General features: G+C 38.9%; 1 protein-coding gene across 1 annotated transcript in view; it reads right to left on the minus strand.

Moving 5' to 3' along the window:
• Positions 1-17211, minus strand: part of IL23R (interleukin 23 receptor) — a 73428-nt gene that overhangs the window by 47962 nt on the left and 8255 nt on the right. The window contains exons 4-5 of the mRNA XM_077119506.1: positions 13017-13140; positions 640-800 (exon numbers count right to left, since the gene is read on the minus strand). Of these exons, the coding sequence (XP_076975621.1) occupies positions 640-800; positions 13017-13140 (285 nt within the window). The remainder of the gene's footprint in view (positions 1-639; positions 801-13016; positions 13141-17211) is intronic.

The raw sequence follows: 17211 nt of genomic DNA on the forward strand, positions 1-17211 counted from the left end.
TTGGTTAAATGATTATACATTCAGACAATGTTAAAAAATTTGTAGATTAATTAACAGAAATGTTTATGTTGTATTCTAGGTTGAAAAAAGGGAGGGTTTAAAAATATCTGAAACAAAAAAAAATTGTTAACGTTTGTTAAAAACAGAGATGTCTGCAAAATTCTCTATCATTTTCTATGCATTTTATAAATTTTTCAACATAAAACAAACAAAAATAGTTTCCAAAACAGCGTATAGCATATAATCCCCTAGTATTCTGTACTTCTTACAACATAGGACTCTGCACACTTTTTTTTAATCCTTGTTTCTTTGTGCCTTCCTTGGTATATTGCAGGTTATTTTAAGGCAGGTACCTTGTCTATGTTATTCTCCCCAACATTTACAACCATGCTTAATACATAGGAAATTCTTAAATATTTGTAAACATATTGAAATAAGAATAGAAAGACTCACAACAAAATGGTGACAGGACTTATCTTTGTTTCTGGGAGGTGGAATTAATGGATACTTTTTGTTTCCTTTATCATGATCTTCAGAAATTTTCGGGGGAACTTTTTTTCAGATCTAGACTTTTTTGATGAGGTCAGCACAAATTAGTTGTTTGCAATGAAACACCTGTTAGAATTTCTTATTCTTTACCTATATCATCCAGGTGAATACGCAGCTGTTCTGACTCCTCCATGCCTAGTGCATTTGCTGCCTGGACCCAAATCAGATACTTCTTGCCACCTCGAAGTGAGTCAGTGGAGATGTTAATAGAGCTGGAGGTGAGATACTGTTGTTCTTCCTCTGTCTCTAAACTTAAAAAAACAAATAGATAATGGTCACAAGTTAGGTTTGATTTTAATTAATTATTCTTCCATTCTTTTGATGCTACCCTTTTTAGCCTGCTGTCAGACATGAAATCTTTTTTGAAAAATGAGTTGAAATTTATTTCATTTTTAAAAGGTTTTAAAAACAAATTCAAGACTTGCTAGGGCCAAAGAAGACTTTCAGGGGCACAAGTACTCTAGGACACTTTCTCCATTAAAAACAAAATTACGCACACACAGATACACACTTACACAATGTTTTACAACTGTGTTGCTATAAAAGCATTTTCATGGATCCCTAAAAGTACTTTGAGCTCTACTGGATAACAGGGGCCTGTATATAGCTTGAGATAAATGCACCCTTTGAGAGGCAGCATGGCATAGGGGTTCAGTGCAAAGGTTTTGAATTCAGACAGTTCTACCAGATGTAGGGGCAAGGTGGAAGGATAGAGAGAGATGAAATAGAGGAAGGTCAACTTTCCAAGGGAGAAAGCACATCATATTCTGAGACCAAAAACATGTAATGAAATGACATTTTTGAGACATTTCAACAAGTTGAGTATTTCTGGAGCATGAACGTACAAGAACTAACATGAACTAGAGCAACCTGGTCAAAAAGATCTTCTGTCTGCTGCTGATGCATCCTAGGTTTTCTCATGTAAGTGATGGAAAGCTTCAAAAACATTCTTAAGCAAGAGAATGCATATATGTAATCACATTCACATTATTTTTATGGTCCTTGGGGCTGTTTGGAACTTCCGTAGAATGTAGATTGGAGGGAAACAAAAGTGGTGTGGCATGAGACAAATTAAAAGGCTATAAAATAATCAGAACTGGAATATTAGCCTGAACTAAGCGGAGGTCAATAGGAATGGACGTGAACAATTTTGAAAGTAGAATTGACAAGACTTGGCAACCAATTAGATGAGGGAAAGGAAATAATCTACTGCCAGAAAGATTAAGGAGACAGAGGAGAAAAAAACAGTTTGTGATGGAGCATGGAGAAAGCCATTATATATCATTTAAAATTTATGCTTTATTCAAGTTTGTGAAACAGAATAACGAAGGATATCTGAACCGCCGATTTTATTTGGTAACATTTTGAATAAAATTACAAACTTTATTAACTGATATTTGCTTTAAAGTTTGAGCCTCTCGTTTTAAATTTGTACCCCAAAATAACCAACAATGTTTATAGGAAGCGAGGATTGGGGGAAGTGGTTATCTCTACCTGCTGACTTTGGTTTCTCTCAGTTGATTTAGAACTTGAGAAAAATCAGCAGAGGTAAATATTGGGCTCTCTCAGGCTCTAAAATAAAATTATCTGTAATAGGTTTCATTTGTAACATGAAAGCATTTTAACTAGAATCCACAAGTTTACATTTCTTCAACCCTTTGAACTACCAACGCTTTTTATTTCCTTTCGTTAAACTTCTCAGTCAGATTTTCTAAATCCATTGTTACCCTCTCCTCCTATTAAAGCTTTTATTGTGATTTCCCACAAAACTATCCACCTAAAATGACTTCCTTTCCAAAGTGAAATCTTCTAAATCCCATCTTTAGTATCTGTCCCTCTTCAGTAGTTCTTGAAGTCCTCACTTCTCTTGCTTAGCTGAGCCTCTCCTGGATTAGTTTCTCCATCTCCCATGAGTAAATGAGATGAGAGAGAGAGCACAGAGGTTTTGCACATAATAAAGGAATCACAAAACATAGCAATTAGGTTTATTAATTAAAAGATATCTATGACATGTGACTTTTATATGTTCTTAAAGAATTCAAATGAGCTCTTTAAAATTTTTCTATTTCAATAAGGGAAATTTCTTTCAGGAATTTCTTATGTCGAGTCATGTCATTAAACTCAAGTGTTCACCTTAGTTGCCTTATTTTCTTTCTGAAATAAGATGGAACTTAAATTAATAAAGAACTTGTTATAAGGTATGCTTACCGCCTGCCAACTAAGCATTCAAATGCAAAAATAAGAAAATGGCAACTTTGTGTAAGTATTAAGTAGGGCATCTTTGACTATTTTCCAGTCAGAGAAAACCGCATACGTATTCTTCATTGGTTTGTGGCTGGTGATTCTTTTACCACACATATTGAAATCACAAGTCAAAATGGAAATGTATTCTCAAGATTACATTAACAATAGTTAACAGGTAATCTCATTCTGCTTCTTAAAAGGTCTACCCCCATATTAGCACCTAGACCACAAAACACTATTTGTGATGAAGAAGGAACTATAACCGACTCTACTTTAGGACTAGTTTTACCAACAATTATGTATTACAAAGTTTTGAATATTTTGTTTCTTTTTTTCATGTGATAATACTTAACAGATTATATGTTGAAGGGAGTCAGCATGACTTATATTTCTGTGAATCTCTTCCTGGACCTAGCCCTAGGGTAACTAATTATATCTTTCAATAAACATTGTTGACACAGGGTGTTAATGATGATAGTGTCTCCTGGTTATTTAACCACTTGTTCAACAAATACTTAGCACATACCTAGTTCCAAGCCCCGTTTTAGGCACTGATGATACAACAATGAACAAAACAGATAAAGTACATGAGAGTATGGTACATCCATTCTGGTGGAAACAAATAAATACAGAGTACCTCCTGTGGTGATACAACACTAGAAGAAAAATAAAGCTGAGTTAAGAAGTGCTAGGGGTCTGGGCGGGAAGGTGTATTTTCAGGAGAAAGGGAGGGCCCATCTGAGAAAGTGACATTAAATTAGCAAATGAACAAAAGCCTTAGGCCTTGACCAAGTACAAAGTTCCTTAGGCAAGGGCTCCCTTGGTCTGTTCAAAAGCCAGTAAGGAGATCTGTGAGGCTTTAGTGGAATAAGGGAGATAGAAAGGGATTGAAGATTAGATGAGAGAGGTCGAGGGGGAGGGGAGATTTAGAAAGCTTTGTAAGGTCATCTAGGGCCATCGCGTGAGAAGGGAGGCTTTGAGCAGAGGAGTAACCTGATCTGATGTGGCTTTGTGGGAATGATGGTATGCAGGACGGCAAAAGTGGAGGCCGGAAACCAGGTAAGAGAATTCGTACAATAATCCTCATCAGGCATGATGTGGCTTAGGTTAGGACTGCAGTGGAGTTGGTGAGAAGAAGCCAGGTATTTAAAGATAGATCCAATAGGTTTGGCTAATCAATTAGATGAAGAACATGATAACACGAGAAATTCAAGAAGACTCCAAAGATTTTGACCTGAGTAATGTGAAGTATGCAGATACTACTTTCTGAGATGGAAAAGGCCAAGGATGGGAAGAGGAAACTGCACGCTTGGAAATGGAAATGTTAGTTTTGAGGTGTCTTTTGGATGTCTAAGTAGAAATGTTGAGTAAGTTGATAGATATATAGAGCCTGCAGTTCAGGTGAGATTCTGGGCTGGACTAATTAACTTGAGAATTGTCAAGTTAATACGTTTGTCTCATCCATATGTTTGGATGAGATCTTGTAAATGAAGATAGTAAGAGATCCTAAAAGAGAGCTTTGGGTCACTATTGCTTCCCTGGAGATGAAACAGAATCAGCAAAAAGACGCTGAGAAAAAGCATCCAGAAAGCTTGGAGGAGAATCAAGAGGAGCTGCTTCCTAGAGGTTATACGAAAGAAGTAAAGAGCCTTGTTAAACATTCCTGAGAAGTAAAATAGGAACTGAGAATAATCTATTAGATTTATAATGGAGAAGTAATTAGTGACCTTGGTAAGGGCTGTTTCAGTGAGAGCCAAAGTTTGACTACACTGATTAAAGAGAGGATGAAAAGAGAAGAAGCAAAGACAGAAAGTACAAAACTATTTTGAGGACTTTTGTCTTAAAGGAGAGCTGTGTAATGGGACAGTGGAGGAGAGGCACCAATGGAGGGTTGTATTTTTCAACTTTCCCCTGGGGAAAATGCTGCAGCATGAATGTAGAGTAACTCAAATGTAGGCTTGCATACTGATGGGAATGATCCAGTGAATATGGAAGAGGTGATCACACAGTAAAAAAGAGAGGGAAATTGTTGGAGCAATGTCCCTGGGTAGGAGGGAGGGAAAGATCTAGTTTACAGGTGGAGAGCTGAACTTAGGGCAGTAGTAGTTCATCCACAGTGACAGAAGGAAGTTCAAATATGTGAGTTCAACGGTCACTGTAGAGGGAGATGAGGTAGATAGTAGAATTTGTGGAAGCTTTCTTTTCATTGCTCCTGTTTTCTCAGTGAAATAGTAAGTGGGTCATCAGCATAGAGTGAGAAGAAGGAAATACTGGAGATCAGAGGTAAGGAAAAAATAATGAAATAATCATCTGGCATGATGGGAGAATGGCTTGACTAGGGAAATGTAGTAGAACTGCTGGTCAGCTGAATGGGCCCAGGTGAGATAAATGGTCATGCATGTATAGTAAATGCCCAGCCACAATCAGCTCTCCAGGTGCAGATCCAGAAGCAGCAGAGAAATGGATTTAAAAATATGAACTGCATTTAGAGTCCTAAAAGAATTACTGAAAATAACATCATAGTCTTAAGAATATCTGGAAACTTATTATCTCAGAACTTTCCAGTTCTTAGAAATATGCATGGGGATAAGATGATATGGTAAAAGCAGACAGGCCTTATAAATTGACAGCTTATCTAAAAATATTTTCCCTGTATACCTTCCACTCTGCCTGAAAATTCCACCAACGATGATCCTTTAAAGAAAATCTGTCATGGACAGGGAGGGCATTATTATTATTTCTTTGAAGTCTCTAGAGTTTGCATAGTGCCTAAAAGACATTAAATGCTGGACAAATATTTTCTAAAGTGAGTTGAATGTAATAGAATGAAAGTTCACCATTTACACAGCTCATTCAACAAATATTTATTGAATAGACAACACTGAATTAGATGCTAAGATAAAGAAAGAACCTATCTACAGGAAGCTGCTGGAGGTAATGGCATAACAGCAGGTAGATGCGTATTATCAGAGGTTTGCTTTTTTTTTTTCCTACCACTACCCATTGCTACACAGTGATATAGAGAGGAAGAGAGGAGGACATGGCTCTGTCTGATGGGATTGCCAGAAAGGTGTTGAGGAGAAAGAGGAAGAGCTCTTGAAACAACAAAGACAAAATTCCTCTACTTTACAACTTCAACTCAAACCAAGAAGGGGCTTCCCGTGGTCCCTAAGCTGCTACAGAGGGAATGCCATCTCACTGTCACTGGTGAAACAAGTGGGAGGACTGAGGCAAAATGCCTCTCTCAAATGCGATTTACTGAAAATAGAACCACTTGAGTTAGAAGTGAAACTTTGCAAATGCTGATCTCTACCTGTAAGGCAAAGTGGAAAATACCCTAATGATCCAGGATCCATCAGATCTTTAAATCTGATACTTGCCATCTCAACCACAAAATTAATTATAATAAATCAACCTTTTTGTAGGTGGTGGGGGTGGGGGGAGAACTCTTTTGGTAATTAGAGAAATTGAGTTTCCCTTCTCTAATTTTTTCAATTCATGAATGTATTCTTAAGTGTAAGATGAGTCCAAGTTTGTTTCCTTTCCTAATTTGTCTGTGCTTACAGGAATTCATGCTTTGGATTTGCTAGAGAACATCCACTTTTTTTGTCCTTTTCAAAATACATAAAATCACATTAAATCTAGAATCCATCCATTCAGAATTTGGGTTAATTTAGTCTGAGTTGGCTATAATTTTACTGCTGCATTTTAAGAAAGACAGTGGAGAAAAATTATTTTTAAATTGCCTATGGCTTTGTAAAACAGGCGTACCCTAGAGCTATTACGAGTTTGGTTTCGGACCGCTGTAACAAAGTGAGTTTTTTAAAAAAACGAGTCAAAGGAGTATTTTGATCACCCAGTGCATATAAAAGTTGTGTTCATACTATATTTTAGTCCCTTATGGGTGCGAAAGCGTTGTTTCTTTAAAAATTATGTAAACACCTTAATTTTAAAATGGTGCTAAAAAATGCTAACCATCATCTAAACCTTCAGCAAGTTATAATCCTTTTGTTGGTGGAAGGTCTTGCCTTGATGTTAGGGGCTGCTAATTGATCAGGGTGGTGGTTGCTGAAATTGGGGTGGCCATGGCAATTTCTTAAAAAAGACAACAATGAAGTTTGCTGCCTTGATTTGCTCTTCTTTTCGTGAAACACTTTGCTGTAGCATGTGATGCTCTTTGATAGTTTTTTACCCACCGTAGAATTTCTTTCAAAATTGAAATCAATCCCCTGCTACTGTTTTCTCAACCAGGTTCATGGAATATTCTAAATCCTTTGTTGTCATTTCAACAGTGTTCACAGCATCTTCACCAGGAGAAGACTCCATTTCAAGAAACCATTTTCTTTGCTCATCCATAAGAAAACTCCTCATCTGTTCAAGTTTTATCATGAGCTTGAAGGAATTCAATCATATTTTCATAATCCGTTTCTCGTTCTGGTTCTTTTGCTGTTTCCACCACAGCAGCAGTTACTTTCTCCACTGAAATCTTGACCCCTTCAAAGTCATCCATGAGGGCTGGAATGAACTTCTTCCAAATTCCTGTTAATTTGATATTTTGATCTCCTCCCATGAATCATGAATGTTCTGAATGGCATCTAGAGTGATGAATCCTTTCCAAGAGGTTTTCAAATGACTTTGCCCAGATTCACTAGAGAAATCATTATCTACGACAACTATAGCCTTATCAAATGTGTATCTTAAAATAAGGCTTGAAAGTCAAAGTGACTCCTTGATCCGTATGTTGCAGAAAGGGTGTGGTGTTAACAGACGTGAAAGCAACATTAATCTTGTACCTCTCCATTAGAGCTCTTGAGTGACAAGATACATTACCAATGAGCAGTAATATTTTGAAAGGAAAATATTTATTTTCTGAGCAGTAGTTCTGAACAGTGGGCATAAACTATTACGCAAACCATGTTGTAAAGAGATGTGCTGTCGTCCAGGCTTTGTTGTTCCATTTATAGAGCGCAGACAGTAGACTGAGCATCATTTTCCAGGGCCCTAGGATTCTCAGAATAGTAAATGAGCATTGACTTCAACGTAATGTCACCAGCAGTTTTATCCCCTAACAAAAGAATCAACCTGTCCTTTGTCGCTTTGAAGCTAAGCCTTAACTTCTGTCTAGCTACGAAAGTCCTAGATGGCTTCTTGTTCCAGTAGAAGGCTGTTTTGTCTACTTTGAAAATAGGTTATTTAGTATATAGCCATCTTCTTTAATTATCTTAGGTAGATCTTCTGGGTAACTTGGGGCAGCATCTACATCAGCACTTTCTGCTTCACCGTGTACTTTTATGTTATGGAAACGGTATCTTTCCTCAAACCTCATGAACCAACCACTGCCAGCTTCAAACTTTTCTTCTGCAGCTTCCTCACCTCTCTCAGCCTTCAAGGAATTGAAGAGAGTTAAGGCCTTGCTTATAATTAGGCTTTGACTTAAGGGAATATTGTGGCTGGTTGGGTCTTCTATCCAAATTATTAAAACTTCCTCCATATCAGCAATAAGGCTGTTTGCTATCTTATCATTTGTGTGTTCACTGGAGCAGTACTTTTAATTTCCTTCAAAACTTTTCCTTTGGGCCATGGTGGCTCAGCACGCAGAGTTCTTGCCTGCAATGCCGGAGACCCAGGTTTGATTCCTGGTGCCTGCCCATGCAAAGCAAACAAACAACAAAAAAAACTTTTCCTTTGCCTTCATACCTTGGTTAACTGTTTGGCATGAGAGGCCTGGCTTTTGGCCTATCTCAGCTTTCAACATGCCTTCCTTGCTAAGCTTAATCATTTCTAGCTTTTGATTTCAAGTGAGAGATGTAAGACTCGTTCTTTCACTTGAACACTTAGAGACCACTGTAGGGTTATTACTTGGCCTGATTTCAATACTGCTGTGTCTCAGCGACCAGAGAGGCCTGGGCGAGGAAGAGAGACAGGGAGCAGCTGGCCATAGGAACCCACAGAACATTCATCAATTAGGTTTGGGTGCGGTTCACAGTGCCCCAAAACAATGACAATAGTGACATCAAAGATCACTGATCACAGATGACCCATAATAGGTATCATACTAATGAAAGAGTTTGAAATGTTGCAAGAATTACCAAAATGTGACAGAAAGGCAGAACTGAGCACATGCTGGTGGAAAAATGGTACTGACAGACAAGTTACTCAATGCAGGGTGGCCACGAACCTTTGATTTGTGAAAAATGCAATGTCTGCAAAGCGCAAGAAAATAAGGTATGCCTGTATTATTTAACTGGACTATGATGGGGAGAGCAGGAAATGTCTGCTTTCAGTTATCCGCTAGAATAATTATGCAACAAATATAAATTGAGCATTTACCATGGGCTAGGCCCCATTATGGACATATACAGGGGATATGTGTCAATGGATACAGCAGTGAACAAAACAAACAAAAATCCTTGCCCTGATGGAGCTTAAATTCTAACATTGAATGAATGACAAATTAATTACTGGCATTTATACAATACGTAGCAAATTAATCTGATTTATTAGAGTGCATTCAACATCTTTCTAGATAATTAGGGGTTGAAAATTACTTCTACTTGAAAATAATACAAAGAGTTATCTTTAACAAAATATAAATGATCATTTTTATGGATTGGCATTGATCTTTTCCTTCTCCCAAATGAGTCAGGTTTTGATGGAAGACCAAATCTAATTAGCATAGGAAGTCAGCTGTTTGTGTTACCATAATAATTTACTGTTGCCCTTTTTTGTTGTTATTTCTACTCATTGTCTATAGAAAACTTTTGCTTTCTTATAAATTTAATAATAAGCTAGCATGTTGGGTATTAATTATCCTAATGTCACAAAAGACTGAGGCTTAGTAAGGTCAAATAATTTTTCCAAGGTCACACAGCTAACAACCATAGCAAATATTATTAGATGACCATACTAAACTGCATTTTCAATCCCCTTCTCCCAGGTTCCCTTCCAGATAGAGTTGACTTCCAACACAGTTCTGGCTAATGATATACAGCTAAAAGTACAGGGGAAGATGTCCTTTACCCTTTACTTCTTTTCCTTCCTGGAACTTGGATGTGAAACCATGTGAAGATTAAAACTGACACATTAAAGATTGCAGATCAGAAAGATGGAAAAAGCCTCAGTGAGTCACTGAATTATCATGTCAGCTTTGTACTATCACTATGGCCTGAGATAAGTAGAGCCCTGTTAAAACCACTGCAAGTGGTTTTTCTGATATTTGTATCATAAAGGACACTGAATTGGTAAGTTCCAGTACAACCCTGAAACCCATGCTCCTTCCAAAAGAAACCTCTTAAAGCATGATCTTAAATAAATGCATTTTTAAAATTTTCAAGCAACTTTTTGAGAACAATTTCAATACTCATAACTACTACCGGTATTCCTCATTTTATAAAGTGAATGTGTCCCTACAAAGCCATGTATAAGTAATGTAAAATACATTTGTATAATTTTGAATGCATTACTGGATTTTAAAAGAAACCTAAAGTAAATGTTTTTATAAAATAATTGGAGAATATTTTTATGACACTAAATAGAATCGATAATAAATAGGTAGTGGTTAGTAAGTTTGAATTTTTGTCTAACAAACACATTGTCTCAAATTACGGTGTGTCTGTTCCCAATTTATGCAGGCTATTTACAAAGGAACCTGGAAAAGCAGATGTGTTGGGCTTGAAACAATTAGCCTATATCTACTAGAATGGCTGTACTTAAAAAGATAAGTGCTAACAAAGATGTAGAGAAATTAGAACCATGATGGACTACTGGTGGGAATGTGATATGGTGCAGCTACTTTGGAAAAAAGTCTGGTTTCTCCTCAAAAGCTTCAATATGGAGCTACCATATGGCCAAGCAATTTTATTTCTAAGTATATACCAAACAGAAATGAAAACATAAATCCAACAAAACTTACAAACACAAATTTGCATAACAGCATCAGTCGTAATAGGAAAAAAAAAGTGGAAATAACTCAGATTTCCACCAGCTAATGAATAGGTAAATAAAATGTTGTATGCTCATAAATGGAAAATTATTCAGTCATGAAAAGACATGAAGTGCTGATACATGCTACAATATGGATGAACCTCGAAAACGTTATGCTAATAAGAGAAGCCAGTCATAAAAGACTCCAAATTGTATGAGTCCATTTATATGCAATGTTCAGAATAGGCAAATTCACAGAGACAGAAAGTAGATAGTAGTTACCCAGGACTGGGGGATTGAGGGAAAATGGAGGGTGCCTCTTAATGAATAGGTGCAGGTTTATTTTTGGCGTAAGAGCGATAAAAATTTTCTAAAATGGATTTTGGTGATGGCTGCACAACTCTAAATATACAAAAAATATTGAATGGTACATTTTAAATGGATAAATTTTATGGCATATTATTAAAGCTGTCATATCAAGAAATAACCAAGCAAACACAAAGAATTAATCAACCAGCCAGCATCAGTAGGAACATGAGATACTTCCAGATCCCAAGCGATAGTATAAATCCTCAAAGCACTAGGCTGTCCTCTGCCAATCCGGTATATGTCATTTTTCCATGAGCTTAAACTGCAGGGTTTGTTTCCATACAGTCCTCATTTTTCACATTCCTAAAATGACTTAGCAATGAACCTCCAGTTCCCTGTCTTTACGGACTCTTCATTCCTGGGGAACTGTTTTAGCCCAGAGGCTAGGGGAAGAGGTTGTCTTAGGCTATGGAGCCAGAGAGGTCCCTGTTAGAATCCCAGCTCTCTTACTTTGTTAGCTATGTGACCTTGGGGATGTAAGGTGAGCTTTACATCCAGATGGGTGTTCCCATCTGTAAAATGGGAACAATGACAACAGTTACTTCACAAAGCTGAGTTGCGAAACTAAGACGTAATGTATATGAAGGATAGTGCATGGTATTTAGCTTATAGTATATTACCTGCCACTGCTACCTATCTTTGATTGCAATGTTCCCATTCTCCCTTGCTATCCGCATGCTTCTGCTTAACTCATGCTCACAGTGGAAGCCGTGATTTTCTTCACCCTGGCATGCAGCTGGAAATCCCAAGCTTAGCAATGTACTCACAGACTCTGTCTAGTTTGTACCCACAATTTCTTGAATGAAGAATTTCTTTTACTGTTTCACTTAATCAAAAATATTCTAAGTATCTAACAAATAGACACAGAGAGAGCAAAATGGGAAGGTTATTCTTTTCCATAATGATGAGACCTGCAGGGTACCTCTGAATTATGCCCGATGATCTGGCTGCCCCATGACCCCTTCAGGAGAAAAGAGCTAAGTTAAGATGAAGCCAGGCAGGCTGGCCTAGAGTCAAATCTCTCCTCTCCCTCTCCATGGCAGTGTGGCCTCACCTTACTGAACCTCAGTTGCCTTGTCTATAAAAATGAGAAAAATAATTGTATGTATCTCAAAGGGTTATAGTTTGGGATTAAATGAGGTACCACATCTAAAGCTCTTGCTCGGTGTCTAGCAAACTGTAAGGGCCTAATGATTTTTTAAAGTAATTTATGAGCATTTTTGAGAATTACAAACAGAAAAAAAGAATACTTCAAATAGACTATAGAGGACTTTTTTAAAAAATAAACTAAACAAAGCAAGAAGCATGGATATGAACAGGTTGACCAAATTATCCCCAATTGTCCCAGGACTTTCCTGGTTTTAAAGCTGAAAGTTCTAAGTCCTGGGAACTCCTGTAGTCCCAACCAAACCAGGATGCTGTGCAGCCCTACATAGATACCAAATTTAAGATTTAGGGGCATTATTAACAATTAATATCTTCTATTAATTTAATGTTAACTATGGACCAGGCAATGTAACATATACATTAAAAGCCAAATTCCACTGAAATAATTAGAACAAATCTGTGCATTAGGTCCTATATTTAGATCCCTTTTAGATAGGAAGCAAAGGAAAGAAATGACAACTGAGTGGCCCAAATACCAGAAGGAGAATTTGGCTGTGATTCAAGCAAAGGTCCTTTTAAGTCTGGGCTGTACTGTACCACTGCTAGAACCTGCCTAGGAGTGACAGGAAAGGAAGGTTAGAAAATACATTGCCCCATAGAGTGAAAACATCAAGGGTTCAAAAAGAGCATTGGAAGCCTCACTGATTTAAAAAATAAGAATTGGGGATCATCAGGGTATATGTTTAATGCTTTGAGATGGATTTCCTGGCTCTCTGCAGAAGGTGGAATGCTGGCTGAACTGGAATGGTAAGGAAAGAACCTACCTCTTCACATACACCACGTATTTTGTATTTATGTAGGTGAGCTTCCCAGTATTCCAGGTACAGGTCATGTTGTCTGAATATTCATAAATGACACACGTTACATTGTCAGGAACATCTGGTGGATCTGCAACAAAATGTATCACTTAGATGTTGCCATCGAAATCATAAAATTCTTTACAAAGTATGTGCTTAGCTCTCAGAATACTGGCCCTAGAAATGAGCATATGATTGAAGATGAACCAATTCTCCAAGGGACTTTTCTTGGAGCCATTGGAAAAGGGACACTTTCTTCCCTCCTGAAACTGCCTTCTCTGAGGAATGTGAGTTGAGTCACTGGTGGCAATTTTGCTGTTCTAGTGAGACAGTCTGTTTAAGAAGGAAGGCAACAGAGAAGAAAACTAAACCCAAGAGAAGAGAAAAGATGATAGAGCCCTGGTGGCTTTGTTTGAGCCCTTGGGGACTAACGTGGATGAAATCCTAGCAGCTCTGGAGTTGCATCTGGAATTTTCAGTTATGCAATCCAATAATCAACAGCCAAGATCAAGGTTAGAAAATGAAAACTACTGGAATGCCCTGTGGTAGTTGCTTGGAAGATACTGCTAATGCCTTTCACAACCCACACCCACTATCCCTCCTTTCTGCCAAGCCTATAATTAGACTTAAGTCCCAACAGGCCCCAAAAGGTGAGGTACAAAGTGGGACCCATGAGAATGTGTGCTACATGCCAAAAGAACTGCATGAATTTTTACAATTTACATAGACAGAAATGGGTGAGATATGTGTGGGACTGGATTTAAAAGGTGGGGGATAATGGCGGAAGGAACATAAAGTTAGATCAGGCTGAATTTATTGATATGAGTCCACTCAGCAGACATTCTGGATTCAACGTTTTAGCTTGAGGGGTTAGAAAAGGCTCTCACAGCTTGTTAGTGTGCTTGGCTGAAGCACGGACCACAAGTGGCCTACACTGCCTGAAGTTGAAATGCCAGAACTTCCCTGGTATAATGTAGAAGAGGGGGTCCAAAGGCTTACAGAGATGGGAATTTTAGAGTGCCTTTATCATGGAAGACCTGTGCATCCACACTAGTAATGTCCGGAGGACACACCTTTTACCAAAACTGTGAAAAATAAATTTGTGAGAGCAGCAACTTCATCCCTGAAGAGCTTTTGGTCACTCTTTCTTGTAGGCCAGGCATTACTTTGGGGACTGCTGCCACTGCACTTGGACCCTTAAACAGCATGAGATCCTTAAACAACATGAGACCCTTAACAACAGGATCACATACTGGGTTGGTAGGTGCCAAGTGACAGCACTTAATCACCAAGGGCAGGGCAGGTGTGGCTACCATGATGGACAGCAGAGCCCAAGCAGTAATCAGAACAGTCTGACTCACAGAGACCTATGGCACTGGCTAGTAGATCATGGGATACCTAGAAGTGAAACAGATGAGCAGGTTACTGAATTCTTATGTGATCTGTATAAGCAGAAGAATTCTATGTCAAGAGAAAAAGAATCTAATTTGAATCACAAAAACAGAGAGTTACAGCCTCTCAATCAATTCCCTGACAGTTTACATACCCAGAACCCCTAGAATGGAGGGAAGGCCAGGTCCCCTTGAGGACAGAACCTGTTACACTGCCAAAAATATACAGTTAGTCTTCCTACCAACTTTCTCCAAAGGGACTTACGGCCTTTTACCAGCATGACTGTACATTTGGGAAAATGAAACCATAAGATATTTGGGGGATGTTACACACTGGTTTGGAACTGACATTAATTCTAGGAGACCCCAAACATCACTGTGGCCCACAGTCAGAGTAGGGACTTATGGAGGACAGGTGATCAATGGAATTTTAGGTCAGGTCCATCTCACAGTGGGTCCTGGACCCATTCTGTGGTCATTTCCCTGGTTCCAGTTGCATAATTGGAATAGACATGTTCAGCAACTGGCTGAATACCCACATTGATTATCTGACTTGTGAAATGAGGCCTATTATGGTAGGAAAGACTAAGTGGAAGTCATCAGAACTTCCTCCATCTAGCAAAATATTAAACCAAAAGCAATACTGCATTCCTGGAGGGGTTGCAGAGATTAGTGCCAACATCAAGGGCTTGAAGGATGCAGGGGTGGTGATTCCCATCACAACCTCATCAACACTCCTATTTGGCCAGAGTAGAAAATAGATGGATCTTGGAGGATGACAGTGGATTATTGTAAACTTAACTAGGTGGTGATCACATTGCTGCTGCTATTCCAGATATAGTATTAGTGCTTGAGCAAATCAACACATCCCTGATACCTGGTATATTGCTATTGACCTGGCAAGTGTGCTTTTCTCATTTCCTGTTAGTAAAGCCCACCAGAAATGGTTAGCTTTCAATTGGGAAGGCAATACTGAACAGCAATAAACCTTCACTGTCCACTGATGTACCTCAAGGTATATCAACTCTCTGGCCCTATGTCATAATCTAGTCCACAGGGACCTTGATCACCTTTCTTGTCCATTAGACATCACACTAGTCCATTACATTGACAACATTATGCTGATTAGACCTTGTGAGCAAGCAAGAAGTAGCAACTATTCTAGACTTATTGAGAGGGCATTTTCATGTCAAAGGATGGGAGGTAAATTCAACAAAAATTCAGGGGCCTTCCTCCTAGGTGAAATTTCTTGGTGTTCAGTGGTGTGAGGCAGGCCCAGATAATCCTTCTAAGGTGAAGGACAAGTTGTTGCATCTGGCTCCTCCCACAACCTAAAAAAGAGCTATGATGCCTAATTGTCTCTTTGGATTTTACAGGCAACATATTCCTCATGTGGGTATGCTACTCTGGCCCATTTACCAAACTTCCAGTTTTGAGTGATGACCAGAACAAGAGGAGGCTCTGTAACAGGTCCAGGCTGCTGTGTGAACTGTTTTGCCACTTGGGCCATACAATCCAAAAGATCCAATGGTGCTGTGAATTTCAATGGCAATGTGGATGCTATGTGGAGGCTTTAACAGGCACCTATTGAAGAATCATAGTGCACACCGTTAGAATTTTGAAGCAAAACCCTGCCATCCTCTGCAGATAATTACTCTCCTTTGGAGATACAGCTTTTGACCTACTGTTGGGCCTTAGTAGAGACCAAACGCTTAACCATAGGCCAACAAGATACCATCAGACCTGAATTGCTATGAGGAACTGATTATTGTCTGACTCACCAAGTCATAAAATTGGGTGTGTACAGCAGCACTCCATCATCAAATAGAAGTGGTATATATAAGATCAGGCTCAAGCAGGCCCTGAAGGCACAAGTAAGTTATATGAGAAAGTGGCCCAAATGCCCATGGACCCCATTCCCATCACATAACCTCCTCTTTTCCAGCCTGCCGCTATAGCCTCTTGGGGAGTTCCCTAAGATCAGTTGACCAAGGAAGAGAAAACTCAGGCCTCATTTAAAGATAGTTCTACATGACATGGAGGTATCCACATGAAAGTGGATAGCTGCAGCAGTACAGCCCCTTCCTGGCACATCCCTGAAGTACAATGGTGAAGAGAAATCCTCCCAGTTGGGAGAACTTTGTGCAATGGACCTGGTTATTCATTTTGCTTGGAAGGAGAGATGGTCAGAGGTGCATTTGCACACTGAATCATGGGCTGCAGCTAATGGTTTGGTTGGATGGTCAGGGACTTGGAGGAAACATGACTGGAAAACTGGTGACAAAGAGGTCTAGGGGAGAGATGTGTGGATATGGGTGAAAAACATGAAGATATTTGTGTCCCATGTGAATACTCACCAGAGTATGACTTCAGTCAAAGAAGTTTTAAAAATCAAGCAGACAAGATGACCAGTCAGCCTCTTTCTCCCATTCTTATCATTGCCCATTGGGTTCATGAACAGAATGGCTTGGTGGTAGAGATGGAAGTTATGCATGGGTTCAAACGTGAACTTCCACTCACCAGGTCAGCCTACAGGTCAGCCTACAGGTCAGCACCAGAGACTAACACTTGTTCCTGATGCAGCACCATTCCCCATGGTGACCAACCTGTTACCTAGTGGCAGGTTGATTACATTAGACCACTTCCATCATGGAAGGAGGAGCATTTTGTTCTTACTAGAATAGATACATACTCCGGGTATGGATTTGCCTTCCCTGCATGCAATATTTCCACCAAAACTACCACCCGTGGACTTACAGAATGCCTTATAC

This window comes from Tamandua tetradactyla, chromosome 11 (assembly GCF_023851605.1).
Source record: "Tamandua tetradactyla isolate mTamTet1 chromosome 11, mTamTet1.pri, whole genome shotgun sequence".
Taxonomy (NCBI): Eukaryota; Metazoa; Chordata; class Mammalia; order Pilosa; family Myrmecophagidae; genus Tamandua; species Tamandua tetradactyla.